The sequence below is a fragment of the Anopheles darlingi genome, chromosome X, assembly GCF_943734745.1.
Source record: "Anopheles darlingi chromosome X, idAnoDarlMG_H_01, whole genome shotgun sequence".
NCBI classification, from domain to species: domain Eukaryota; kingdom Metazoa; phylum Arthropoda; class Insecta; order Diptera; family Culicidae; genus Anopheles; species Anopheles darlingi.
Window position 1 is genome coordinate 3,944,089 of NC_064873.1, and position 27,971 is coordinate 3,972,059.

At 52.7% G+C, this 27,971-nt stretch overlaps 3 protein-coding genes across 5 annotated transcripts; 1 reads left to right on the forward strand and 2 right to left on the reverse strand.

The window, feature by feature from the left end:
- Nucleotides 1-100: 100 nt before the first annotated feature.
- On the reverse strand, nucleotides 101-7,125 carry LOC125948004 (post-GPI attachment to proteins factor 2-like). Its single transcript, XM_049673635.1, has 8 exons — nucleotides 6,537-7,125; nucleotides 6,129-6,458; nucleotides 5,232-5,655; nucleotides 4,288-4,422; nucleotides 3,932-4,093; nucleotides 3,732-3,837; nucleotides 3,436-3,654; nucleotides 101-3,305 (listed from the first exon to the last, which is right to left on the reverse strand). The coding sequence occupies exons 3-8, from the start codon at nucleotides 5,550-5,552 to the stop codon at nucleotides 3,145-3,147; spliced, it is 1,104 nt and encodes a 367-aa protein (XP_049529592.1). The 5' UTR covers nucleotides 5,553-5,655; nucleotides 6,129-6,458; nucleotides 6,537-7,125; the 3' UTR covers nucleotides 101-3,144.
- A 1,317-nt stretch (nucleotides 7,126-8,442) lies between these two features.
- On the reverse strand, nucleotides 8,443-10,086 carry LOC125948015 (nucleoporin Nup43). Its single transcript, XM_049673646.1, has 3 exons — nucleotides 9,586-10,086; nucleotides 9,072-9,496; nucleotides 8,443-8,979 (listed from the first exon to the last, which is right to left on the reverse strand). Exons 1-3 carry the CDS (start codon nucleotides 9,881-9,883, stop codon nucleotides 8,620-8,622), a joined length of 1,083 nt encoding a protein of 360 aa, XP_049529603.1. The 5' UTR covers nucleotides 9,884-10,086; the 3' UTR covers nucleotides 8,443-8,619.
- A 64-nt stretch (nucleotides 10,087-10,150) lies between these two features.
- On the forward strand, nucleotides 10,151-27,944 carry LOC125947986 (transcription factor kayak). Of its 3 annotated transcripts, XM_049673606.1 has the most exons (4): nucleotides 10,151-10,607; nucleotides 11,288-12,068; nucleotides 25,463-26,457; nucleotides 26,537-27,944. In XM_049673606.1, exons 2-4 carry the CDS (start codon nucleotides 11,730-11,732, stop codon nucleotides 26,973-26,975), a joined length of 1,773 nt encoding a protein of 590 aa, XP_049529563.1. In that variant the 5' UTR covers nucleotides 10,151-10,607; nucleotides 11,288-11,729; the 3' UTR covers nucleotides 26,976-27,944. The 3 variants fall into 3 exon arrangements, with proteins under 3 accessions (XP_049529563.1, XP_049529572.1, XP_049529580.1); XM_049673615.1 differs by lacking the exons at nucleotides 10,151-10,607; nucleotides 11,288-12,068 and adding an exon at nucleotides 17,587-18,577; XM_049673623.1 differs by lacking the exons at nucleotides 10,151-10,607; nucleotides 11,288-12,068 and adding an exon at nucleotides 19,619-25,079.
- The last annotated feature ends 27 nt before the right edge of the window (nucleotides 27,945-27,971 follow it).

Below are 27,971 nucleotides of genomic sequence, written 5' to 3' on the forward strand. Positions count from 1 at the left end.
GAAGGGGGAAAATAAGTAGAAAAGAAAGGGAAAGATAGAGGGAACGAATGAAACGCCAACCGCGCCCAACATCTGCATCTGGAACTTGATTTTATCGGTTTGTTTTTATTAACTATATCCCTGGCCGCACCACAAGCCAGCACCAGCTGGCAGATCGGCCGGCCACCCGCTCTACTCTGCCAACGTTCCCTCTCCCACTCTCCTACCGTTCGTGCCGGGCAGGCTGCTGGTCGGTTTTTTGTACAACTTCGATCACCCATGCCCACCCCGCGATCCTTTCGCGACTCTTCGACGCGAGCTCCACACACTAGAGTCCTCTCATATACCATTCTTCCTCCTCTGTCCTCCCGCATCCACCCAGTCACCGACCATTCTTCTGCCCACTCACAGACAGAACAGTATGCAACAACACGATACCATGCGGCGGGAGGATGGTATCCTTCGCCGATCCTGTTACCACCTCACTATGACTATGAAGGCCTGGCTTGCCTGGCGCTAATTCAATGTTAATTTCTCGCCTCTCCGCTCTCGCACCAGATGTACTTCCCGTTTTACATATATGCGCGCGCGTATTTGTGTGGATGTGTGTGTGTGTGTGTGTGTGTGTGTTTTGTTCATTGGGGCTAATTGGGTGGGCTAAACAGGGTGTAGCTATCGCTCGTTAGATAAAAACTATGCCCATTTCCTCCTCTTCTCCTCTCTCCTCCTTTTGCGCTGCTGCTGCCGCCCATTTCTGCTTTTAAAAGGTGCTCAGCTCTCCCCACACAGGTGGCAAAGGACATATTTTGTCGCAAGTGTTGCTCGTAGTGTTCAGTTCGCCCCTTCCTGCGTATTTGATTTTAGTTTGCCTTTCCGTTCTGCTTGCTTCCTTGCACCTAGACCAGTTCTCGGTCTCATCAGGGGGGACAAATGAACGTGGGGGTAGGGGAGGGAAGGGAGGGGCGCATGAGGCGTTGAAAGCGACAAGAAAACTGTGCTTTGTTGCATTGGGAACAAGTGTGTACATTTGAAAGAGAGATAGAGTAAGACCATTTTAGGAAACAGTATGAAAACCCAAAACCATCGCCCTAGCAGCCAACGGGGAGCCCACCACCGGAGCTCCTGATATATATTAGCCTCAGGCCGCTGGTCGGTCACATATATACCTCATCTCCAGCATCGCAAGATTGAATCGATCCGATAGTGTTCTCTCTCTCACTCACACACACACACACACACACACTGCCTTTTTGTTTGCTTACTTGCTTGGTTGCATGCTGTTATGTGTAGTATAACACGATCGACGATACTAACATTCGTTTGAATAGCGTATATTGAGTTCATCGTTGCTTGCTTATAGGTTAAGGTGGCTTGGAAAGAGACTAAAATGTGGGGGGAGGGGGAGCAAACCCCTTGGCGCGCTGACCAGTTCCAGTCCGCGCTCCACGCAGCCATGCGCTGTTAGCTCTGGTTTCATGGGATCCGGTCCAGGCGAAATACCGAATATCTCGAACAGCTGTCAGTTGTCATGATAGGAAAGGGACCCCACTAGCAAGGTAGCTTAGACCTGTGACTATGTTACATAGTGGTAATATCAACTGGTATAGCGTCGGCTCAATTCTCGAATGTCTCGCCATAATCAGACCCACTGTGGCGCTGAATTATTAGCGGGAAACAGCGAACCATCACAACCGCACGCATCTCATTCCAATCTATCACTTGATTGTCCTCCTCTTCTTACTCTTCCTTCTTGTCCTGAGCGAGGGCAAATGTTTGCGGAGACACTGGGCGTCGTCGGTCACCACTGCAGTAGTAGGTACACTGACTGCTCTCCAGGCGGTTGTCGAACGACGTGAGTTCTGTTGCTTCTATAACGACTTAGTAGAACAGTAACGCTCTCTCTCTCTCTCTCTCTCTTTCTCTCTCTCTCTCTCTCTCTCTCTTTCTGTCTCTCTATCTTTTTTTCTTTTTGTTAATCTGTCTGTTGTCTTTTGTACAAATCCTCGTGACTCATCATCACCACAAAGTAATACCTGATATTACAATACCCTTCTGGGTAGCTCTGCCTCTGGGCGTGAATTCGATCTCCAGCTTCCATTGCTAAGCACCCAGAGCCTGCAGAAGGCGTCTACGTATATTGCTGTCCCCGGAGCACCCGCATCGGTAGCCCGTCGTCAACGTCAATGCGATGAACAGGCCAATAATTGTGGCTGAATGAGCTAAACTAGATCTTTCCTACAACTTGTAACTAAGAATCTGGCCAATTCAATTCTGGCCAACTTAAACCGGATCTCGGGCGAGAAGGGATGCCTAGAAACGGAGGTTCGAATACTTTGCGAAATAGTCGGCCAGTGTACTGTCGGGAGGGGTTAATTTATGATCACCTCGTCTACCGATCCGGCCGAAACTATTCTACAGAGGACTAGTAGTTTGCTGTCGTGGAAGTTGTGCTACATATGAGACGTTGTGCATGCGAAGCGTGCTGCTACACCTACAAAACCGTAGCATGCTGTTTATTAACTTATCTATGTATATATTTATGTATGTAACATATCTATGTATTATATATATATATATATACGTATATGTATGTATATATGAATATACACACACATATGCTCGTATCTTACATGACCTAGCCGGAGTAGTGTCGTGCGTGTTAGCGAGAAAACGAATTCAGCTAGTTGCTGTTTGTTGTCCTGCCGAGGTTCATAAACCCGCAAACTCCGCTCTCATCAAACTAAGGTTTATTGCAGCTCCTACGTTGACACACTGCGTTTGTGGTGGCAAGCAGGCTCTGCCTACAGTCCTAACCTACCCTAATACTCCTTCGCTAATTGCTACGATTTATGCTAGGCAGCTCCTCAACCCTTACATATATAAATAGTTCTACTATATGTCCCGTACTCGTGTTTGTAGTGCGCGCGCGCGCGTGTGTGTGTTTGTTTGTGTTTGTGTCTTTAGTGGAGCATGGGAAATTGTGGCTACAGGGATCCTGATACTAGTAAGTAACGGCTATCCAAATGAAGCGAGGAAAAGGGTCATCCCTAAGGCCCCATGTATCCTGCCTAGGCCCATCCGCTGCTTGGCCTGCTGTTGCTCTCTTGGACTGTGTGTATGTGTATATTTGTTTGCATGTGTGTGGCGTATGGTGTGAAGGTGGACTCAATCCACCTTCCAGCCCAGCGAGGCTAGCGGCTTTTTGTACTGTTTTGCGTTCCGAGCAATCAGCAAATGCTCGGTCGGAAAGTCGAGCATGGTCGTACAGTGAAAGCCCATGTTGGCGGACGCCACAATGTACTCGCAAAGCGCAAACCAACTGAATGCTAAAATCGATAGAGAAAAGAAAGAAAGAAAGAGAGAGAGAGAAAGAGGGAGAGAGTGGTTCATCAGTACGGTATTGGTAGAGTGATTGTGACCGAGGTTTGACTAAGGATGCCCTTGAAATGCACTGACCGAGATCCTGACAGAAGAAGCGATGCTTCAGAAAGAACAATATTAACCCGATCGTGCTCGCGATCGAGAGCGCGAAGAAGCCCTGCTTGTACCGCAGCGAGGACTCCTCGTACGGCGTCTGCGGCCCATCCGGATGTAGCAGCTTCAACAGCTTCAGCGTCGCCAGCATGTACGTCAGCGAGGTCACCATGAAGACGATGAACACTTTCTCGTGCAAGGCTGCAGGAATGGAATCGTCAGGTTAAGTGAGGTAGGATCTAGGACGTGCGACCGCGTGCGCGTTCTGTTTTACTTACGATAGTTTTCCTTGTTCGAGATGTAGGTAACACCGCACAGGGCACTGATCTCGAGCAGGTTCAGCCAGTACACGGTATTTATCATCCGGCGGACTCGTGCTGCCCGCTAAGTTGGGGGAAATGAAGACCGAACGTGCAGCATTAGACCTCAGATGGGCAACACCATCAGATGGGTAGTAGAATAGCCGTGGAACACTTACCCCTGGATCGGCGACGTCGGCTAGCATGGCCCGGTACCAGTTCCGGTAGACGAAGGCAATGATGAAGCGCGGTCCGATGTGCAGCGCGATCGAGATCCGCCACAAGTAACGTTGCGGACTGACGCCGGTAATGGCACTGATCGATGGAATGATATTGTACACCTAGTGGAGTCCTCACCCAGAGTAAACAGAGGTGAGCGGACAAATGAAAGAAATGGAAGAAGATCAGTTACCCAGTCCTGCCACGAGGAGCATCAATGTCGCTTGAGGGCTTCAGGCAGGATGTAAGAAGTAAGCAGCTATCCCAAGGGTTGGAGGACTAGTAGTTTTAGTATAACAGTATGGAAAATGCATACCCGACAGTGTGTTTCATGAATTTCCTCTGGCTGGAAGACGTAAGCGGAGACGAAACAAACGAACAAAGTACCGAGCGGTAGCACTAGTGTAAATACACACATATCACGAAAACCAATGATCAGATGCACCACAAGCTGTCGACGAGTAAGGAAGAAAGCGAGTGAAAAAACGGAGGAAAAAGGAAAAGAGGAACAGAGAAAGAGAAAGATAGTAGGAAAGAAAGAGAGAAAGAGAGACAGAGAGAGAGGGAGAAAGAGAGAGAGAAAGAGAGAGAAAGAGAGAGGTGAAATATAGTAAAATGGCAGCAAAGATTATAAACGGATACCCTAGAGGGGTTCAATCGTTCTCAAAGCCATTCAAGTTTAACCTAGGCAGGTCTGTGCGTAGTGCACTGTTAAATCCTCGAGCATGAAGGATGGAAGATGCTATAGTATACTCGTTACAATTAATAAGTAGTGCAAACCTGGGAGCTTTGAAAAAATTAAAACCAATAAGCAACGAAAGCAAACACTTTCCATCAGCGTCTGTAGCCGTACAGAAACGCTAAAACAACGGATAGCCCAACTCATGTAGAAAAGCATTGCTTCCATCGGATGATCATACCGGGCACGAAGAGGCGAAAAGAAACGAAATTTGCGAAAACATGATAACGATTAAGTTGTGGCGATATTGGACGCCCATTAGTGTCGCTTCTCTGATCACACAGAGCAGCCCGTAACAAAGTATTATCCAAACCAAATCAGCGCAACCTTCCCCTTAAAACCAAGTCTCCATGAACTCTTGCACACAGAGAGGCGGCAGCAGAGCTCTCGGACCTCTTGGAAGTCGAACTTGGAGGCAAGACGAGCGTGGAAAGCAACAACAAAAACTTCAAAAAACTCCAAAAACAAAAACGAAAAAAGAAAAGGCATCAACATATAACCCCGCTGTTGGTGTCAGTTACCTGCTCTGGTAAGGTTTTGCAGTGTGTCCGGTCTCCGGCATCTTCGTCGCCGCCACTAGCCGCCGTTGCGGCTCGATCTTTACTCCGGGTGTTCGTTCGCGACTTCCGATAGGTAACGCCAGACGACGGATCGTGTGATTGATGCTGTAACTGGTGCTGCTGATACTGTTGGGGTAGACTGTCCTGTAGCGCCGTTTTGCTCAGATTGGCAACGTGCTGCTCCGAATTATTGCTGCTACTACTGTTGCTAGGACCGGCCGGGTGGTTAGCGATGACCGCACCACCGCCATGTTCTGATCCCGTCGGCTCACTAGCCTCCATTGTGTGCGCGCCGGCAGCGCTCCGTTTCTTTCGCTTCCGATGGCGCCGAGTGCGCTCTTCGCAGTACGCAGTGGTAGTCCGCCTACTGCTGTGCCAGGCGTGGCTAGAAAGAAACAGATACAAATGGTTGCTGTATAACTTCCTATTCAAACAGTCACACTGTGCTCATGTCGAATCGTGCAATTGGATGGTCTCGCTAAATATTGATACCGCCAGTAAAAACTCAAATTGGCGACTCGTCACTGTTGACAGCTGTCAAATCGAAATATGTTGCTTTGACTCGATCATAAGAGGGTAGGGAACAACAACAGCAGCAGCAGCAGCAGCAGCCGCGGCCGCAGGTAGCATACCAGCATGGCCGTACTATCGACAAATAAAGCAAAGTAAACCGCGGGTACAGTGATGAGCCATTGAGCCATTGATGACACAACGAAGTCAGGCTCGCGAAATGGAGACGCCTGGTATGGAGACTCCCGGAATGGAGACGCCTGGTATGGAGACGCTCAGCGGCAGAGATGCGCTTCCGCAAATTTCCCTTACAACCCTGGCAATGGCACAATTTCATCTCTTACTTACACAGGTTATCTTCGCTGCTCCCGGGTGCCGTTTGTTTGCTGTTTGATTTCCTACTGATGCACCACGCCGCCTCCGCCACCACCACTACCACTACCACCACTAGGTGCTAGCTGGTGGAATGCTGTGCAGATGATTGCGGGAGCTTGTACTGATGTGACCGAATGTGACGATGAGCTGGATAAGGTTGAGTTGCCGAAATTGCGGTGCTCGCTGATGATTAGCTGAAGCTCATGCCAATGTTTATCGTTGTGCAGAAGAGACGTGTATGTTCCTCCGACCGCGCGTCTCGTTCACCCTCGGCTATGCCAACCAGACACACCGCCGTATGTGCTGTGTGGGTGATAAGAAGGAGCGGTTGTCTCCTGGCATCCCAGTTCAACAAATCAAACGCTTACTGCGGATACTGACACTGGGTGACAGGTACACAGCAAAGTTGTCTCGCTTAAGTCATCCGTATCCCCTTTTTGCCCGTGTTGGAAGGAGATCAATCCGGCCCAAGTTTACACACACACGCACACACATACATACACATACACACTCATGCACACACAATGGCACGCGAGCGGACACGTGCACACCGAACTAATTGGTAGAACGCAACTCAGTGCTTGATTCACCTTCGTTGAAGGTTCAGGCTAGCACGGGATTTTGGATCTTTCATCATTTCATCTATCACCTACCCTACCCTACCTTTCCCAGGCGAACTCTCCCACCCAAAATGACTGTTCCTCACTGTTGATGGGAAAACTGAAGTTTCCTCACTCACGGCCCTTTTCTCGCTCTCTTGTACTCTCTCTCTCTCTCTTTCCCTTCCTCCTTCCCTTTCCCTTTCTCTCGCTACAGCTTTCTTTCTTTTTTTCTCTCTTTCTCTTTTTTGTACATAGACACGCAGCACCACAGTACGGCCCTTTTCACTAGCGGGAATCCCCTAGCTAAAGGGCTACTCGGCGGACCGTTGGCCACCGCCCTTCTCCCAGCTATGGGGACAATCCTGTGGCCACGCGACGACCGGTTCCAGCAGTTGCCTCCGGGGACCGGGTTCCGGGATGCGTACGCGAGTTCGTATGGCTGTACCGCTGTACCGTTTCGCTTAGTCCGAACTACTGCACTGCAATGGGAATGGCTGTATGCGGTCTACGCACTTCGCGGTCGGTGCAACAATGACGATTTGAGTGCGTTGTCCTGGCTGTTTGCTACGCGCGCTGGTGCGGGCGCGCGGAATTTTGCGTGTATCGCCCTTCGCTTGTTTTTCGACCGTTCCGTCACGAAACCACAGAGCGCGACACTTGACGCTTGGCTTCCTTGCCTGTCTTGTTGGGATGTTCGACGGTTGGTTTGGCCCCGAGGAGTGGCTGAATGGCTGGCTGGCGTGCCCTTTCGTTGCTGCTGCTGTATGCGTCAGAATTGATTGAAAATTCACTTCACAAATCTCTCTCTCTCTCTCTCTCTCTCTCTCTTTTCTCTCTCTCTCTCACACACATACAATTATTCATCTCTCCCTTTTTCTTTCTCTCTCTCTGTCTCTCTTCTGAGTGATGGTTGGTGGAAAACTGCCTGTGATAGAGCGATGGGATGAGAGCGCGAGCGAACGCGCTCCAGGCTAACGAACGCGGAAAATGTGTTCCTTCGTAACCCGAAAATTACACCCTCCCGCGCAACGTCACCCCTTGCTCTCCACTCAGTCGCAGGTGCCTTTAAATAGCTGGAAGGTTGCGTGGCATCGCGCATGCCTGGCACTCACCACACGTTCGCGAGCGCAACTCATCGATGCATGCTGATTCCGCGCTCGGACGCACTACGAGCAGGCCTGTTCCGTGTAGCATCATGGCGCCTCCCGAAATGGATAGATGGACGAGCAGGTACGCATGAGACCCTAAAAATAGTACCCTCTTTCGGTATATCTCCCGGTGTCTCCGACTATCCTGTGGTACAGATGCGTGCAGATGCGAGCTACCATCAGTCTATCCTAACATTATTCATTAAATGGCTTCATCAGGAATTGGTTCGCAGTAAGATACTGTCGAGCTGCTGTTTGCCGCACTGGTCCTGGCATCGCTACCACCACTGTTGCTTATACGTCTAGATCTACGCACCCTGCTACTGCGCATGCCTACGGTGAATTCGGTCATCCTGGCACGTGCACAACGACGCGAAACGTGTTGTTTAGCGGGACTGATAGCCGCGGTAGAATGTAGTGGAACAGTTACAGTAAATGCGATGGCGTTCTAACGGGAGAGGAAATTCGGATGCAGACTTCACATTCACGCATACTTAGCTAAGTCTATCACGCTGATCTGTTTGAACTCTAGCGAAGAAAGTGAATGGGTGAAAATAATGTTCAATGATCGTAGCGCATATAACATGCACATGTATTAGCTCCCTAGATAAATATATATGTATGCCCTCCCCAATCAATAAACTAAATACCCCAATTGATTTGCCAAATGGGGCAAGATGGCAACGGCGCCTTGGCGCTGCCTTCTCTCGGCGCTCATGGCGCTAAATAGTACGAAACGCTGTCGATGAAAAATATCATCCGCCCATCGCCAACCGCTATCAGCTGGGTCGCATTCGCATCGATCGATCGGATGGCGTGGCGCTGTTTCATGATGCGCGTTTGGCATTTCACCAGCTGTTGAAAGGCGATTCTGTTGCCCTCCCATTGCTGCATGTCGAAATGCCACTGTCCAATGTCGCCATCGTCCGACGCGCTGAACATGGTGCCGGCTGAATAGACAGGGAAACACATCCCGGTGACGGCTCCACTGTGACCTTCCATACTCTGCGTCACACCGTTCGGATTCCGCAAGTCCCAGCCCATGATTGTGCCGCTCTCGAGCCCGGCGAATATCTAGCGAACAGGAACCGAGACCAGAGGGAAGACTGAGGTTAGCGTACGGAAATTAGTTATCTGATAACGGTTCGGTTTCAAACGGTACGCACAAACTTGTCCCTGCCCAGCATCGGGCGAATACAGACGGCGCACGATGAGCCTGCCAATTCCTCCTCCTTCTCACCCGTGTACAATGAGAACGAGGGCATGTCCGACCCATTGCGCAGGTCAAAGCAGTGTAGCAGATGATTGCTGCTGCCGACGAGCACATTGTTGGAATCGAGCAGCTTCACGCAGCGATAGCTAGACTCATTGGCATCTTGGTACTCGCGCAGCGGTACCGTATCATGTATCGACCGGTATAAGTAAAGGCGACCGTCTTCGCCCACGGTTGTTACCATACTGTCGTACACCGATAACCCCGTACAGCTAGCATTCTGCTCTCCGTCGAACGTGTGGCTACCCTGGAACCACTGGCTGAGCTGCAGCCGATGTTCGTCCAGCACTTCCTCCATCTTCACTACGCAGCAAAGGCCTGCAAAAGGGCAACAGGGATGGGTTAGAAAAGTTTAGAAGGGCCAGCTAGCGACACGCGCTGCGGCGCACGGGTCTCACGATCACCACCTTCGGAGGTTGCGGCAAGGAGCGTTCCGGTAGGCCCTGCCTCCAGCGCAGTAATGTCACCCTGGATGGATGATTCGGTCAGCCATTTCGGTCTCTTATGACTCTCTTGGTAGTCGCCCTCGCCGATGCTTCCCGGGATCGACAGCTGCCACCAAGCGAGTACGTTCGACGCCTCGCCGTACGAACCGGTGACAAAAGACGCGTGCGTGCTGCGACCATCGTTGATCCAGCGCACGCACGACATCTGATCCGCAACGGCCTCACACGTAATCACTGCTTCATATTCCAGCGTAGCCATTTCGCTTCCGAATATTTTGACCAGAGCAATATTAACCGGCGTGCAACGACGCGCGCGAACTACAAATATGAAAACAATTAAAGTCCTGACAGTTCAACTGATTGTGTGTTCGTGAGTGCTGTGCGCTTGCTGACGCACGGCACGAACATAGGGTGACCCCGCACGAGCGTGCGTTGTTACCGAAGCGCACACCCAACTGTCAGCTGGGAGTTGCTTTGACAGTTGTAAACGTGGTTGGTGCACCGTTTGTTTCTTTCGTTCTCGGTCTCTTCCTACGCAGTTTTCCGCTGGGAAATTTTCACTGAAAAGCGGCACAAACAAAGTGGGTTTGCCGCGCCATATGCTGTCGATGTACGAGCGTCCGATTTAAGTGATTGCAACACGGCACCAGCCCCATTTCCCTTTACACGTGGGCTCGTTCCTCTATCCAAACGTTGCATTTACGAGGAACGGGCAATCCGCAAAGGCAAGCGCATTGCCGCCAGCTGCTGTGTATGTTCGCCTCCCCCCGGCGCCAACCTACGGCCCCCAGGTGATGTGGGGTTCGAGTGTCGAGTCGGTCAAGGCTTAATGACGCAATCTACAAACAACAAAACCATTCGCAACTAACAGTGCTGGATGGTAGGGTGGCCGGTGGACGGAACAGGTGCGGTCATTTTTAACTTGCAAAACCCGCTACGGTATGCTGCTGCCGGTTGCTGCTAGCCGTTAAGCCAGGCGAGAGGTAAGCAAGGAGCAGTATAGCACCACATCCTGTCGAAAAGCATATGAGAAGGGTGCCACAGCAATTCTCGGGAATGTCGCCGCTTGAGCGGATGCGAAACCTTTTTGCCTTGAAAAATGCATAATATCGTGTCCGGAAAACCCGATTAATTGGGAGAGGGGGAGGATTCAACGTCGTACAAAGCACCACCTGTTATCACGCAGTGCCACCGAATGACATCTTTCTGCTTTACACGACAACGCTGATCCGAGGATACCGTGCTAGGAATTCCCCACGGTAAGCAGATCAACAACAAAACAGCCAAAGCGAACATCACGAGCGTGCTCGTCTGTTTGGCCAAAACGGCTCTGGCGGACGGGCTGCAGCGTGGCATTTCTTGCGCTAGGCCCTCGCAAACGCTGCAATCCGGTTGGCTGCTGCGCTGCGGTCCCCGTTGCATCGTGTTTGGTGGGAAGTGCATCTATCTGTTTACATGTGTGTATGCGTTCGGCTTGCTGCATTTTTTATGGTGTTGCATCAGCGTCGTGTGCGTGCCGGGGGTTTTTCCAATTCACATACGTTTGCCATACGGCAGCATCGCAGCTTGCAGCTTACCTCAACTAACTAACTCTTTCTCTTTTACTCCTTTTCTCTGTACCCACCCCCACGCTTCGACGACACACGTTATGGCGACGGAACAGTGAAACAGCAGTGGCAGCGTTTGGCGGGGCGTGTGTATTGGTGTGGTCGCCGTTAAACCCGCGGATGAATCATTCGGGCGTTAGTACGTGTGCCTTGTGCCAGCGACGACGGGCCGCAGCCACCAGCGAAAACTGTTGTCTGGATCAACATCCGTATACGCATCCGCCCCGGCGATCGTCGCGCCCGGAAGAGGGATAGCGAAAGCCCAAATAAGGACATTGGAGTATTGGAGAAAATCTGTTTGTAACTCCCTCCTTCATCCCAGGGCGATCCGCGATCACGGTTCGCAGCGCGCGCGTTAAGTGCATCAAGTGGTTGCACTCCTGCATCCCTGCTAAAAAAAACAACGAAGGAAACGTAAAAATAAAAACGGCAAGCAACGGTGTGTGCCGAGTGTTCCGGCAATCGCGATCCTCTCCGTCTGTGCAGTATTCGGTGACGATGAGGGACCACAGCGCCGTTGCAGCGTCCTCGGCTTTCGACGATAGCTCGCAGCAATATGACAGTGATAGTAACAGCACCAGTGGCGCCAGCCACCACAGTCAACACAGTGACGACGCGGACACTGCGGACGGTAGCAGCAACGTTAGCAATCCAGCTGCCACCAGCGATGGTGGTTCGGGCGCCGGCTCCGGGAATGCGATGGTCGGTGGCGGCGTTGCGGCACCCACTACCACCGCTGCAAGTCCTGCTCACCAATCAAAGACGCTCGATCTGTCGGTCAGTGCCGCTACCGCCAACGCCAGCGTAGCGCTCACCAGTCTTCTCCTGACGCACGCAGTAAGTGTCAAACCAACCTTTTGTTAAGCCCATTGTTTAGCCCTATTTTATAATTCCACCTTACCTCCTTATCCTTGTAATTACGTTCATATTAATCATGGGAAAGGAGTGTTAGGTGCATTCCCGCCCAAAAAACACGGCGCTAATAGTGCGAAAGCGAACGAAACGAAAGCTATCAATGCGAGTAGGCCGAGTAAAAGATGGAACACGTTTTCCTTTCGATGGGTACACATGTCTCAGCGCCAGGTAGAATGAGGTAGCATGAACAGAATTAGGGTTCAGGTAGCGGCATACCGCGTACCGTACCAAGCGCCCCTACACCGGTCCACGACAATCGTGCTGGACACGTTCAAACTCGTTCGAACAGCGCTGCAGTTTGGAATTCATTTTAGCCAAACGTCGTACCTTGCATACACTGCCATCCATCCGATGCATTATGGTCAAATTACAAAGCTCTAGACATCTTCAGAGTAATGGAGAACAGAACATACGCAAAGTAGGGTAGCGCTAAGTAGCGCAGCTACTCCTTTGGAGCGTTCCGTTTCCTTCCTTTAAAGCATTATCTTTACATGATGTGATCATGCACCATCAACATGCACTGATTTGACCGAAGGAATAAAGTTCCCTTTCCACACAAAAGCTTTATATGACACCGATCGTTTCGCAAATCGAAATCAAAACGAACAGAGTCCCCGAGGGCGTACCCGTGTCAGTGCACATACTTTGCGTGCTCGCTATGAAGGGGGGATGGTGCACAGCAAAAGCCGGACGCTCCATCGTAAATGCCATCCTCCCCCATCAGCACGTGTTTTGGGATGCAATGGACCCGGAGGTTTTACTGCCAGCACAAGGGAGGGTGGGGTACATAGTGGTGATCGAATGTGTACGCTCCGTGTGAGTGGCAGCCAATCGCCACTTAGCCCCTACGGTCGTCTCGCTCTCATTTGAAATGGCGGAAGCACCGCAATCAAGCGTGTCCGTTGTTCAAATTATAAATCGAGAGTATCTAAACAAAAAATGTATAAAAGTAATGATATGCTGTTTTCGAAAACTAAGCTGTCCGCGCATGGTCCTTCCCGCTCACACTCTTGCCATCACGATGTAAGGATTTGCGGCGCGGGGGTGGCACCGAACAAAGCGAATCCTATTCGGCGTGCGCGCTGTATGCGTTTTGCTATTTGTCTCTTGTTTTCTTCTTCGTTTTCTTCTGCTCTCTTCGTCTATCAAATGTTGCAAAGTGTAGCACACAATTTATCGGCAGATGGGGCCTGTGTGGATGTATGCGTGAGGATGACGAATACTAGCCGGGCTGAACTGGCAGCACCATCATCATGCACCCCCCTCCAAAGCTCCCCTTCGAGAGATAATGTTTTACGAAAGCGAAGGAAAGTAATGCACATGCCACCCACCCCCCCCTTCCTACTCCTCTTCTCCTCTTGGTGATATCCACACAGCGTAGGAGATGGAGTCATCCCCTTTGCATCATTATCTCTCGCTCCCTCGCCCGCTTATCTCTTGATATCCCACACTCACAAATACACACATCCGGTATCCAAAAACAACAAACAACCAAAAAAAAACACTCGAATCCGCAAACTTGCATGCTCGTGCCGCGTGATGACTAATATGTAGCGTGGCCACCGGACCTCCCCCCCCCCTCCGCCCCTCCCTCCTTCCCCTTTCAAACCTTCATCGCGCGCCCACCAACTGATAAGGTGCCCGTGGCACCGACGTCGCGTCGCGCCTGCAACGTTGATATCGGGTGGCGATGGCGGTCCAAAGGGTCGCTTCCAAAGCCGCCCCGTTCGTCGGTGCGGTGTTTGTAGGCTTTTACCCCCCCCCCCCCACCTCACCACCGCCACGAGGTTCATCAACTGCTCTGTTCTGTTCCTGCACTGTTGGCTTTCTCTTCGCTTGACGCGCGTCTTTCTCTTTGCATTCGCACGGCTACGCAACCTACCAGCTTTGTGTGCGTGTGTGTGTGTGTGTGTGTGTTCGAGCTCCAACGGCTGACCATATGCGAGCCCTGGAGCGCTTGGCCGCCTTCCATCTGCGCTGCGCTGCGTCGCGCTATGCGTTGTGAGTGCTTCTCGAGCACTATATCGTGCGAAAAGCAATAGCGTCATCCTCGCTCACCATTGGTGGAGACGGTTGAACCAGTGTGCTACCCTCCTCGCACTCTCTCTCTTGTCCCCTCTTACCCCCCTTTTAGCTCCCTTAACTTAACACCCCTGTGGTCCGCTGCTGTGCCATCATCTCGCAATCGCGCTCTCTCTCTCTCTCTCTCGGTTTCGCTTGGGGCTCTCAGCAACAGTGGAGGCGCCCCTGCTCCCTTGTGTTGTGGAGCCCTGGAAAGCAAGCAACTCCACATGCCGCCAGGCTCTGGCAGAGTTCCCCCGCTTTGTTCCATACAAACACACACTTTGGGGCACGCCACGCGGCCATGGTGTGAAAGCGATGCGTCATCGCGCGCCCCATCGATGACGTCAGCTGCTCCCCGAACCGAAGGTGGGTTCCGTTTTGTTTGGTTCGGACTGTTGTTGTCTTCGCTGTTGTCTTGTCTTGTCTTGTCCGGTCGAGAATTCGTTGGAATTGGTTTGTTTTCCTTCTTTTTTTAAGGATTAATCTTCACGATGACGCGTTGCTTCCTGTTTGCCGCTCTCTGCACCGTCATTGTGCAGCCGGTAAGCCGGCGAACCATTGTGGAGCATTCTGGGGGGTGCCGTTGCGCCGCCCATTTGCGTGTTTATTACGCTGCTGCTGCTGCTGCTGCTGCTGCCCGGACCGGTTGCCGATGACGTCGGCGCCTATTGTTACGGTCACTGGTCACTCACTCACTCGCAGATCGACCGAGACACATGCAATATAATAGATCCGTATACACTCTAACTGTGTGTCCGGTGGAGCTACAAACACTTAGCATGTTTGCTCTCCGCTCAGTACGGGGGGGCCAACGGAATGGGACAAGAGAGAGCATGCGAGAGCGTGCGAGCGAGCGAACGAACATCATCATCATTCGAGAAGAAGCGATTCGCGGAAATTCGATGAATCGGCCCCCAGAGCTCGAATATAGCGACCTGGCGGGGCACACTTCTTGTGCCCTCCCTCCCTCCCCCTTTTTTCTTGACGCGCACAAGGGCGCCAATCGGCATGTCGAGTCGTGTCGTGTCGTGTCGTTACGTGTCGTGGTGCGTCCACTCCAGCAGCCCGATTTCGTCATCCCTGCTCACTGAGCGTGCCCAAAAAACCATAGGGCTTCCTACTTCTTCCTCCCGTCCGTTCAACTATTTCGGAAACGGCACGTTTTCGCTCTCCGGAGCGGGCGAACGGGATGTTTTTGGTTTTGTTTTGCTTTCTTCTTGTTGCGCACCGCACTTGGCGGCGGCATTCTCTCGGCACGTTTTTTTTCTTCCGGAAATTCCGATTCGTCATCAACGGGTTTGGGCGCCGCCGGCACGCCGCCGGCATGCTCGTCTGGCTCCGTATTGATGTGGCGTAACCCCCTCGGAACGGGGGGGAGCGGGAAACGGGGGAAAAGCCGGCCGGACATTCCAGCACGGTTGGACGGAGGCGAATGAGATCGATGTTTTGTCGAGGGCATCTCCTTTGGCGCGATGGAGGAGGGGGAGCGGGGAGAGGTGCGTTATTAAGCCAATCGCCGGTTGCTTTTGCAACAACCAATGCAATTAGCACCCCTTTCCCCACATCTTTTCTTTGGTTCCGTGATTTATATGATTGTGTGCGTGTGTGTGTGTGTGACAATCAGGTCATCCAGGAGCATTCTCACTACTCCGTCCTACTCGAAAACCCTCAAGCAAAGCGCGCAGCTCGCAGTAACGCTATTGAGGTTCGCATTCCTCAGCGCTTCGTGTGTGCATTATTAGTATTCTAGCTTCTAGCTGCTGGAAACCCCCTTTTTGGAGGTCATTCGGTTACCCAAATTTGCTCCGGTTGCCGGCACACTAGACACCGGGTGCTTATTACACAACATTGTTGTTGTTTTTTTTTATCAAGACGATCCGATCGACCGACGAGCCACAACGAGCTCTTTTCATTTTTGGGAAAGTTTGAAAAGTTCCACTTTGGATGCCAGCGCGTAAAAATCGGGATAAAATCGATCCCAAACTGTGCATTCCACATGCGTCTCTCCCTCTCTTTCTCTCTCTCCCTCTCTCTCTCTCTCTCTCTCTCTCTCTCTCTCTCTCTCTCTCTCTCGCTCTCTCTCGTCTATTGCAAGATGATGCACCTAATGATGCTGCTGCTGCTTGATTTGCGCGACAGCAGCAATTCGCAGCGTCTCGAGGTCGAGGTCGGACCCTCGTGTGGGTTTTATCGGAAGGCTGTGGCGTGTTGTTGGGGCGGTGGGGTGGGGGGTTGGTTCGGGTGGACATCATATAGCCAGGGGCCCATTTTACCATTTTTTATCGTTTTGCCCCAGGGTCGCGCTGTTATTTGTACATACCTCGGTGTGTGTGTGTCGATGTCTGTCGAGTGTTGTTTTTGAGTCGCAAATAGATAAGCGGTTCGCTCACTCGCGCCCCACCTGCCCCTCTGCCTCTTTGCGCACATGCACGCCCCAAAGCGTTTCCGACTTTTCGTGGTCCGGGGAAGCTGCACCAGCAGCAGCAGCAGCAGCACAATGTCTGATGCCTGATCTGCTCCACCCCCCTTCCCGGTATAACGGGCCGTGCTGGTGGCCTGGCCGGCGTGTAATTGAATTTACGCTCACTCACTAACGTCAACGATGACAACTCGCACAACCGAACACGTGACTTCCAGCCACATGGAAGAAGAAAGGAGGAGGAGGGAGACAGGGAGAACCCCGCTGCATGCCAGTGGCTCGACCGTCCCGGGGTCACGGATTTGGTGGCTCGCGAGTCGATTCGATGTGTCTGCCCGATTGCGACACACACACACTCGCACACACACACACGGACATGTATGTTGGCAATTTCTGGGGCGTCCCCATCTCTCTGTCAGGTGTACCAGCAGCAGACAATGCGGTCAACGGTTGTTTGGCCGCCGTCTCGATGGAAAATTGTGCTAGTGAGAACGATGGAGAGGGGGGGGATGGGGAAGATTTGGAGGTCGAGTTGGAAACGGAACGGGGATTTTCGGTCACTCACGCGGCGCAACCGCACACTCGCAGCAGCAGAACTCGTTTTTGTGAGAGGCACACGCAAGACTTTTGGGGGAATTCCCACAAAACCGCCGCCGCTGCCTGATGTTCGTCGCAAAAAAAAAAGGCAATAACTCGGACTCAGAGTGAGAGAGAGAGAGAGAGCGAGAAACAGAGAGACACCGAGGACGGTACCATACAGAGAGCTCCGGTCAAGCGGGTGCTGGTGAGCGTGTAAAGTCAAACCGGATCGTAGCAGCAGCAGCAGCAGCAGCAGCAGCAAGGTAGCTAGCAGCAGCAGCGATATAGAGACCCTCTGCTCTACTCGTACCCTCATGTGGTAATATGTGGCCCTCTGTGTGGCCTCTCACAGTGCGGCACTCGCGGCGCGTGAGTGTCACTATAAATTGGCCAGGAACCGTGACGTAGCCGTAAGTCTGTAAACGACGCTCGAACCGAACGGAACGCTTGAACGAGTCAAGACAAGTCACAACCCCTTTGCTATCTGTTGCTACCGTGTGTTGTACTCCCCCCCTCCCGGTGTACTATCATCAGAACGTGTTCGGACGTGCCGACAACAGTATTCGCCGTATTTTGTGGAGTGTATTTTGTGTTTTTGCAGTTTGCTCCCCCGGGTGCAGTGTAACGTGCAGTGCGTGTGTTGTGTGTACGTGGTTATATCGTCCTAGATGTATGGAACGCGCCAATCACGCGTCACCACAAAGTAGTAGTATTCCTGTTGTCCAGCATTGAACCATTGCTAGAGAGAGGGAGAGAAAAACACCGCAGCAATCAACACGACAACGAAAAACACTCAAACAGAAGGCCAGGAGGCAACATTAGTACCGTAACAACCGTGGAAGGAACGCGCAAGCAAAGCCAAAGCCCCCAGCGATCACAAGGCGCCTCGAAGATCGTCGCCGCCCGCTACTCGCGATCGTGTGTGTGTGTGCGTGTGTGTTTGTGTGTGTTCCCGTGTGCTGTGCTGGGCTCCAGAACGTCACAGAAAGAGGGGCTTTTTAGTAGTACCCCACGGGGTGGTGGTGCTTTAAGCTAGTGTCTACACCGCCATTAGTCTGTGTTAGTGTCGTCGACGAGACTCAATCAATAGACTCAAAACAGACAACAACAGCAACAACAACAAAAAAAAACCGCACCGAGGAAGGATCGTACGTCGATCGCACCTCGGCAAACCCGCGCCACAAACGCATATCCCGCCTCGCAATCTACCTCCCCAACACCCCCCAGCCCCCCACCCCCCACCACCAAACATCCCCACCAAACGGCCGGCCAAATGACGAGGGATGATAACGTGCTGCTGAATGATGTTTACTTCAATGCGTACAACACCAACTCACCGCTCACACCGCTAACGCCGATAAGCAAACTCGTAAGTAACACTCAGTTCAGTTCAGACCACTCCCAGACCCGCCGCTCCCCTTTCTATATTTCCGCCTTACGGTCGGGAGCTCCCCGTGGAGAAGAGAAGAACAAAAAAAAAACCCGCGTTTTGTGCGCTCTGCTCTGCAACAAAAGCGCAACAACGACAACGATCCCGGCATCCGCCATGGTGGTGACGCGGTGGCGGTGCACTCAACTGCGACCCAATACCGCACACGCACACCGACACACACACAGAACAGTGTGGATTGCTGATTGGAGTTTGGAGATTTCCGGCGTACCGGAACGATGCCGGCCATTTTGTGCGCATTTGTTTGCGCAATAGAGGCGAGGGGTTTCGCGCGCGCGCTCGCACCATCGCCTTATCAGTGCCCTGGAGCTGGACGCGGACCGGGGTCCCGTTTTCGGATCTGCTGCTGCTGCTGCAAATGATGATAACATACATATGCGCTCGGTTCTGGAGAACGCTTGGATGGAGTAGAAGAAGAAGAAGAGAGCGGTGGTGGCCGCCGGAGCAGTAGTCCAGTAGTCCAGGGGGGGGGGGGGGGGGTTAGCCAAAACCGCGCGCGCCGCGCTTTCACACACACGCACACATCGATTGGCGCGGGTAGCCCCGATTGGTGGTATTTAGTACCGTACCGCTGCGACGACGATCACGTACCGCACAGGAATTTAATGCTGATTCATACCCCTCGGACTCCACCAACACCACCACCACCACCACCACTGACACCCTAATGATGACCGAGGGAGAAGGGAGGGCAGGTAGTGTTCACGGACAACAGCGGCCCCACCAGGACCTATTGTTGTTGCAAGTGATATAGGACTTGTGTATGTGTGTGTGTGTGTGTGTGTGTGTGTGTGTGTGTGTGTGTGTGTGTGTCTGTTGTGGCCATTAACCTAACCACCACCCTGTGCACGAGCTGCTAATTGTGTGGCGAGAGCGCTTTTGGGTTGACATGTCACCTTCCTCTCCCCCCACCGCCCGGCCCCCTTCCACTGAACACGCCATTTTAGGAGAAGAGGAGGGGGGGGGGAGGTACGGAGGAGGTGCAGTTTGACTTTTTTTTTGTTATTGCTTGTTGGCTGGCAAGGGGCAACAACAACGGCGGCGACGCCATTTATGCGTCCTCATTTTCGGTTTTGGGGCGTTTCTCTTTATCTCTCTTTCTTCACTGCCCGAGCCCTTAACAGTCGTCGTCACTCGCGTCACCTCGCCTTTCCTCGCCTCTCCACCTGCGCACTCCGCAAAACGATCCAACCAACCCCGCCGCGGTCCATTTATCGTTATCTGTGCCAGCAGGAGGAGAAGGAGGGTGGTGGTAGCGATGGCGGCTGCGAAACCACCCCGCTTTCACGCGATAACACCACCCTGTTGGAGGCGGCGCACGGAATGTGCACCCCCCTCCCTTGGTGCTCCGCAGATCAAATAGTGGTGCGCGTTGGAATATCCGTCGAAAAGTCGCAGCAGCCCTCTCCCCCCCCACCTAACCTCACAAAGCGAGGCTGGAGAGCCTTACACAAAGGATTCTACCCGCCGGAGCCCGGGCCCCCGGGTCTTTGTGACGTGCGTATTCATTTGCTTTGGATGAGCATGCAGCAGCAGCAGCAGCAGAAGAAGAAGAAAAAGGAAAAGGAAGTGGGAGTAGCACACACACACACACACACACACGCAAACAAGTAGCGCGGGGGTTGATGATCGTGGTATGTGGTGTTGCCCATATTTGGTCATACGTCGTCTCCGCCGCCATCGCCGCCATCGATGCATGATGCGTTGTTGTCAATATTATTTAATTAACGAACCCGGTCCGGGACGCAGCGGGTGACTAGAGGTCAGCTGACGAGAGGGAGAGAGAGAGACACACACAGAGAGAGCGAGAAATATTGATTATTTTGCGAAATTTATGGAAAAATATTATTATTCAATTAAATATTTGCGTAATGTCGCACCTTCAATGTTACAACGGCAGGGGGTGTGGTGAGGGAGGGGAAGGGGGGTTCCCCTCGAATCTGGCAACACACCGACCGCACCGCCATCACCAACACTGGAGCAAAAAAAAAACAAAGACAGGAAAGAGGAACAAGAGTGCGTGCTTTCTCCTGTGGTGGCCGATCGACGATCCAAATACTCCAGAGCAGCAGTTCATCGCGATCACCGAACACGTCACACGCCTAATGGGTTTTACCGTCCCCCTCGCACGCACGCACGCACGCACACATGTGTGTCATATAGCTGCGGGTACTCCGCTTTGGGTGCTACTGGAAACGGCGACGCACGTTCAGAACTCCGGCGCGTCATTCCGTCAACCGAGAGTATCCCAAGGTCAGCCACGACGAATCACGTCAGGCGTGGCAGTAGTGGTGATCGAAGGGGGGTGGCAGCATTGCGCTCTGCTGCCTACTGCTCACCCACCAACACACACAAACACACACACACACAGGCGCGCGTGGTTGTGTTGTTGCGCGAACATTCTAGAAACTACTGCTACCCGGCATCTGCCTTCTACCAGTAGCCACCACCACCACCCTTCCCCTTCCACACATATCACTCTGCACAATTCTCTCTACCGGGAGCGGTATATGACGCGCGTGTGTGTGCGTGTGTGTGCGTGTGTCGGCGTCGCGTCGTCGTTGGTGATAATTGGGGAGAACACAGTAGGGCAGGGCAGGGCAGGTCGCGTTTGATCGCGTTTGATGGGCGGTGTCCAGACCTCCACCCCTGAAACCATAACTCCCCAAGAAAGCCGCCCTTTCGGACAGGTAGTAGATCGATCCAAACCAAAGGATATCATCCTCAGGAGGGACAGACCTTGTGTGCCCTGTGTGTACGTGTGTGTGTGTGTGTGTGATCATCATCAACCAGGGCCTGTCACGCTTCAATCACGCAATAATCAATTGGATACAATTCGGGAAGCGTGTGGCAAGCACAAATGGAGCAGAGGAGAGAGAAAGAGAGAGAGAGAACGGGGCATTTACACCACTAGCTAGCATGATCCATGCTATCGATGGACACATAACCTCAACACAGTAATTGCGAAGAGCCCCGAACACAGTAAATGACAAATAAAGGAGGGAGGGTTCAGCGTAGGCAGCCCAGGGGCGGCAGGTGGCATGGAATTGCAGCAAATTGTCGCCTCGGCGACCTCGGGGGCGACGGCGACGACAACGCGACGGCGGCCGCACCTCGCGCTGGCTCCCGATAAGCGGACCTGTCCCGCTACCCGAGGGCGTCCCAAAGCGTTCACACACACACACACACACATGCGAAGGGCAAACTGGTCTTATCTTGCCTGAGGTCTAGTTCTTATCCAGCAGCGAGTGATTTGGAAATTTGTCCGGTTCGGTCCCCGACTTTTGGTGCTTCCGTGTTTCCGGTTTCGCCATTCTCACCGAGAGGTGTGTGTGTGTGTGTGTGTGTGTGTATGTGTCTAACACATTCTTCACCGTGCTCTGGCTGACTGGTTGATCTCATGAAAAGTAGTGAGCCAGCTAGAAGTCGGTGACAGTCGCAGCAGCAGCAGCAGTAACTTCTTTATTTCGCGTGCTCGGTCCTACTCGGTAGATCCAAATGGCTGGCCTTGTATTCTCTACCGTCTGCCGAACAATGAATGCACTCTCCACCATCGGTCATGGCGTCATGGCACACATTCCTTCCACTGCACTGCACAGCCTGCACGGAGTATGTTGTGCACCATTTTGAAAAGGGTTTAGAGAGGGGGTGAGGAGAAGTAGAGGACACACACACACACGCACACACATCAACTGACGTGACGACTGTTGCAGCGTTTGTTCATTATGATGTGTTCTTTGTGGCGAAGCGACACTGTCACTACGACAGCCGCAAGATGCGCAGCGGAGAAACATGGGGTGTGACAAGTGTTTGAAAAGGGGGGGGGGGGAGGGGAGGCGATCTCTCCAGTCCAGTCAGCTGCCAATAAGCGTTTGCTAATGGCGAATGGTGTCCCCACACACACACACACCCACACACACTCTGAAACTCAACATCTCAATCATATTATCTCGAATTCGGGTCGTAGGCATCAATTAGTTCTCGCCCCTTATGACGTCACTTCCTGTCACCCTCCACGTCACGTCCGCCCTGAGACCGTAAGAAATTGGCGAACATTTTCGAAATTTTGATCACACATTTTCTACGCCCAGCCCAACTCTTTAGATGATTAAAAAATTATTGCAGTAGCTGCTGCTTGCACTGTTTCGAACATTAATACACACACACACACACACTCACACACCATTCGGACTTTAATGGGTAATTTGGAATGTTTTTTAGAGATTCTCCATCTGTTTCAAACCCCCATGGGGACTAGTGAGTGGCCGAGGAAGTTGGCGCCATTTTGTCGCGCGCCAATCAGCCAACAGAAAGAGGGGAGAGGAGGGGAACAGGTCATCGTCCACCGTCCAGACCAGACGACGTGACTTCCGAACGGCTCCAAAACGCCGGTCGGAAGGACGAATCAGGGCCATACTCGAACGAGTGAGAGGAAGAGAGAAGGAAAGAGAGAGAGAGAGACAGAGAGAGAGAGAGAGAGAGAGAGAGAGAGAGAGAGAGCGAGAGAGTGGCAGCGCACATGAAATATGAATGGAGTCTTTGCCGCCAGCTCTAGCACTGTGTCCAGTGGTCTGTCCAGCGAACTCTTAGCCCAATCGATATATGGATTAGTGATGGAAATTATGTTCTTTAACTGTTGGAACGCCTCTGTATGGGAATGAGCGTTTCCAGTCATCTGAGCTCACGCAGCTCCCCCACCACCGCCTCGTCCTCCAACCGTGCATGTCGCTACCGGACCGGACCGGAGCTGACATGCTCCTTCTTGTTCTCTTTGACCCCATGTCCATGTGTTGGCGGCCATCGCTAAAAATAGACTGGCGTGTGAATTATGGCGAATTCGGCGAAACCTAATCCACCCTTCAATTCATTTTATCGTGCGGATTCTTGCTCTCTCTCTCTCAGTCTCTCTCTCTCTGTCTTCGAGATCCTTGTAGACAATTCACGGAATCGCGATCACTCTATGACCGATCACTCACACAAATACCGCCGGGTATGTGCAGGACACATGCACCCTAACAGCTGTTAAATGCAGGAGCGAGTGAGTCACTCACCCCTTTATCCCAACCCCCCCGTTTTCCTGTTGGCGCGAAAAGCGGATAACCTCCGGCTGATTCCCGGCCGAGGAGGAGCTCGCCTCTTCTCGCAGTTCGCGAAGCGCAGGGATCATCACACCCACTTGCACTCACTCGCTCGTTCGCGGCCGCAGGCGCTGTGCACTAGGACCCCTCCTCCCCGCCCCTCATTGCGTTCCTTCCTTACTCGCTGCCTCTCTCTCTTGCCGCTCTCCTGCTAGCCCGCGTGTTATTCCCGAGCGCGTTTCCGATTCGCGTTTGTTTTCGTTGGCTTTTTTGGTGTTCGTGTGTGTGCGTGTGTGTGTGTCTATGCGTCTTCCTGTGTGTTCGTATGTTTGCATCGGTGTGCGATTAAGTCACCTGTTTAAAAATAGTCGTTGTGTGCGCACGCGCATCGCGCTCTCAGCGCTCCCCTCCCCCCTCTTTTCTCACCCTCGCGACCACAATCGCTAACGGACGAACAGTGCGCGCACTGCGGTATGCGGACCACGGTACCGTGCGAGAGGGTTCAGTTGTGGGTCCTTCCTTCCTGCGTAGAGGCGCTAGAAAGCACCCTCGAAGAGGAGGCTTTCGGGGTTTCCCTTTTTGTTTGTTTTTGTCGCGCCACACGAACACGAACACGAGATCGAAACAAAATACACACCCGCTTTCCACCAAAACCAGTGAAAGAAAGGAGGGCGAAGAGTGACAGGTGCCCCCAGTATTGGTTGGTAGCAGAAAGTCAGAAATCCTATCCCTGCGCATACCCCCTTCATCTGAAAACAACGGCAACCGATATCGGGAATACAAATACACTCACACCCACACACACACACACAAACGCACGAGAACATATAATTCGCGAATCCTAGTGGAAGCGTGAGAGAAAGAGAGAGCGATAGAGATAAGTGTGTTGTGCCCTACAACGACGACAACGGCGAGGATCGCGAAAAGAAGAAACCCCACCCCACCGCTACGCAACGCGGAGCACCTCTGCGCGGGGATCCAATGAAACCTACCAACCTCGAACGAACAACGATCAGCCGGCAACCAAACGACGACGACGACGACGACGACAAACGACGTGATCATCACGAGAATCGCGCGATCACGATCCGATCACACGACATCGAAGCGATAAAACAAATCGCGAGCGCGCGCGCGAGAGAGAGAGAGAGAAAGTGCGCGAATCGCAAAACAACAAAAACAGAACCGCAACCGAACCAACGATATCATCTTATCCACCCCCGAAGGAGCACCCAAGTGTGCCATTCGATCGATCCGTGCCTCGGTCTGGGGGCCCCCCGGAGTACAATATGGATGTCAGCGAGTTTGCCAACTTTTTGGCCCGCGAGCTGCTGCTGGAGCAGGTTGGCGACCCCTCCCCCTCTCCCTTTACCCCCCCCCCCCCCCTACGATAATTAAGGACGATCTGACATAGTCGAGTAGTGAATAGTGAGTGCTGAATCGCTGAGAAGGTCCAATAGTTTGTAGTGATTGATAATTTACCGTTAATTTGATGCAAGTAGTGCCGGTTAATTTGGATTGGCAACCATCGCAGGCGATAGTTAATAAACACACAAGCAAAAAATACGAATAGGTGCACGTCTGCACTGTACAGTATTCAGAGGAACATTCCAAAATGACCAATGATGATGATGATGATGATGATAGCGGTTTGCAGATAGTAATCGTTTTACATCACACTAATAATGTTTTGCACCATCCCTTTCTGTTTGTGGTTCTTTTCCAGTTTGCACCCTTCGAGGCCATCGGGGTGCACAGTGGCGTACCGACGCGCACCACACCAACACTGACACCAACTACGCTGAAGAACATCGAGCAGAGCATCATGGGGCTGACGAGCGACAACCAGATCAACCTGCCGTACCAGGCGGGCTTCGTGCCGCCCCCGTTTCCGCTGGAAGAGCTGAGCCAGGATCGAGACGCGAGCCAGGAGTCGTTCAGCTCAGCCTCGAACGCGTCGTGGGCGGTGTCCGGTTCCGGGCACGGCTACGGTGCGGACGATGTCGACTCCAAATCGTCCACCTCGACGCTCGATCCACCACCGTCCACAAGCTCATCGACTCAGGCCGGCCAGCGGTACGGTGCTGGTGGTACCAGTGCCACCGGCGGCCGTCCATCCTCGGCCGTCGGCGGTGGCAGTGTTGAAGCGGCAGGAGGAACAGGTGGCCCCGTAGCAGCCACAGGCACAGGCACGGGATCGCGCACACGCCGTAACGTCGGTGGACGCCGTCCTCACAAGCCCTCCAATTTGTCGCCGGAGGAGGAGGAGAAGCGGCGCATCAGGCGCGAGAGAAACAAGCAGGCGGCAGCTCGATGCCGGCGGCGCCGCGAAGACCACACCAACGAGCTGGTGGACGAGACGGACCAGCTGGAAAAGCAGAATCAGCAGCTGCATCAAGAGGTCCAATCGCTGAAGCAAGAGGTGCAGCAACTCGAACGGATCATGGACTCGCACCGGGATCAGCCGTGCCAGCTGCGGAACCGGCGCGCTGCCACCGGTGGCACTAGCAACACCGCCATCGCACCAGCCGTCCCGTCCGGCGAACAGCAACCAGTGCTCCCCGGTAATGGTGGTCTTGCCAGCAATCCCGCTACCATACTGCTGCCACTGATCAAAACGGAACCGGAAGAGGATCTCGCGGACATACCGCAGCACCACCAACAGCCACAGGACGATCAGCAGTATGCCTACATTGCTCGCGGTGCACCACCGATGAAGAAGTACGTTTTGTTGGCACTTGAGACGTGTTTCAAGGGCGCGATTACTAAATTACAACTCTTTCTCTCTCGGTCTTTGTAGGATAAAGATACCGCCGAACCAAAGCGACAGCCTGGAAACACCGACTCCGACCACCGTCTTTCCACCACACTCGCTGCTCAGCCCGGGATTGACCGGTGCCAAGCTCAGTGGCGGCGCTGGCAATGGGCTCGGTGGCGGTGGAGCAGGGCGCCGTCCGGATCGTCCGCGTAGTCTGTTGATCGGTACCGTCGCTGCCACCGCCGGCGGCATACTCAACAGTAACGGCCATTCAGCGCTGCCCGGTGGTGCTGTTGCTGCCGCTGCTGCTGGGGGCGGCCTCTCCACACCCTCGAACGGTCTATTCAACTTCGACAGCCTGATGGAGGGTGGCACAGGGTTGACGCCAATCGCGGCCCCGATCAGCTTCCCGCCGAATCGAAACCCGCTCGAGCTTATCACACCGACCTCGACTGATTCGTCCAAGCTGTGCAGCCTCTAAGACAACGACGACGACGACGATGACGACGACCGATGTGCTCAATTGCAAGCCCACCCCGACCTCTCTCTCTGTCTCCGCATCAGCCCTCGCTCCGAACATTCTAAACACAACACGGGGCTCCAGTGGGGTCATGCCTTGTCATCCGCTACGTATTCCTGTTGACTCTCATTCCCGTTCCGTTTATTGCCCTGACCCCTTCTTTTTGCAGTTCTTTGCCTCTCTCATCATAGTCAAGGTATCCCGGAGGTACAGAGGAGGAAAAAGAAAGAAAGATAGAAAGAGAGGAAAAAAGAGCGAGAGAGAGAGAGAGAGAGGAAGAGAAGAATGAGAGAGTGGCGAGAGTGGGTCCCGGATTTTTATCTCATTCACATCCCTTACCGGTTTTTGAGGTGTTTTCCCATTCTCGGGTTTCAACAAAAAAAAACGGTAATTAGTGGTTAAGCAAGGAGTATATCGAGATAGAAAGAGTGTATGTGTGTGTTTGCGCTCGCGCGGGCGCAAGAGAGAGAGAGAGAGAGAAAGATAGATAGAAAGAGAGAAAGAAAGAAAGAGAGAGAGAGAGAGAGAGAGAGAGCGAAAGAGAGAGCAACGGTGGTGTAGTGAGGGTCATTTGATAGGATAGTCTTAGCGCGAAGCCAGTGAGGAAGAAGGGATCGAAGGGAGAACCAGGAACCGCTCCAAGCGTTCTCTCTCCACCCCATCTCCCGCCTGGTGCTTTCCAAAGCAATCAACAGTGATTTGATAAGCAAGAAGCAGAATGTAGGTGTAGGTGCCCGCCAAAAAGGTGACCAGAAGACAGCGCAGCAGGCGCCGTAGCACGTACACCACCAAACCCAACCGCGACCCTAGTAGTCAGATAATATGGGCCATCTAGACGTGTCGCAGTAGTAGTAACTACTTGTCAGCGAAAACCGCAACAAGCGCTACCAGAAATAAACTATTTACTGATTTTACTTACTCAACAACGCACACATGCCTTTGTGTTTCCGCCCGGTC

Coding starts and splice junctions, on each gene's coding strand:
- LOC125947986 (XM_049673606.1), top strand. CDS start 11,730: ATGAGGGACCACAGCGCCGTTGCAGCGTCCTCGGCTTTCGACGATAGC. Junction 12,069..25,462: donor GTCTTCTCCTGACGCACGCA/GTAAGTGTCAAA, acceptor GTTCTTTTCCAG/TTTGCACCCTTCGAGGCCAT. Junction 26,458..26,536: donor GGTGCACCACCGATGAAGAA/GTACGTTTTGTT, acceptor CGGTCTTTGTAG/GATAAAGATACCGCCGAACC.
- LOC125948004 (XM_049673635.1), bottom strand. CDS start 5,552: ATGGAGGCTAGTGAGCCGACGGGATCAGAACATGGCGGTGGTGCGGTC. Junction 4,094..4,287: donor TTCATGAAACACACTGTCGG/GTATGCATTTTC, acceptor GGACTCCACTAG/GTGTACAATATCATTCCATC. Junction 3,306..3,435: donor CTTCTTCTGTCAGGATCTCG/GTCAGTGCATTT, acceptor TATCGATTTTAG/CATTCAGTTGGTTTGCGCTT.
- LOC125948015 (XM_049673646.1), bottom strand. CDS start 9,883: ATGGCTACGCTGGAATATGAAGCAGTGATTACGTGTGAGGCCGTTGCG. Junction 9,497..9,585: donor CCTTGCCGCAACCTCCGAAG/GTGGTGATCGTG, acceptor GCCCTTTTGCAG/GCCTTTGCTGCGTAGTGAAG. Junction 8,980..9,071: donor TGCTGGGCAGGGACAAGTTT/GTGCGTACCGTT, acceptor CCTGTTCGCTAG/ATATTCGCCGGGCTCGAGAG.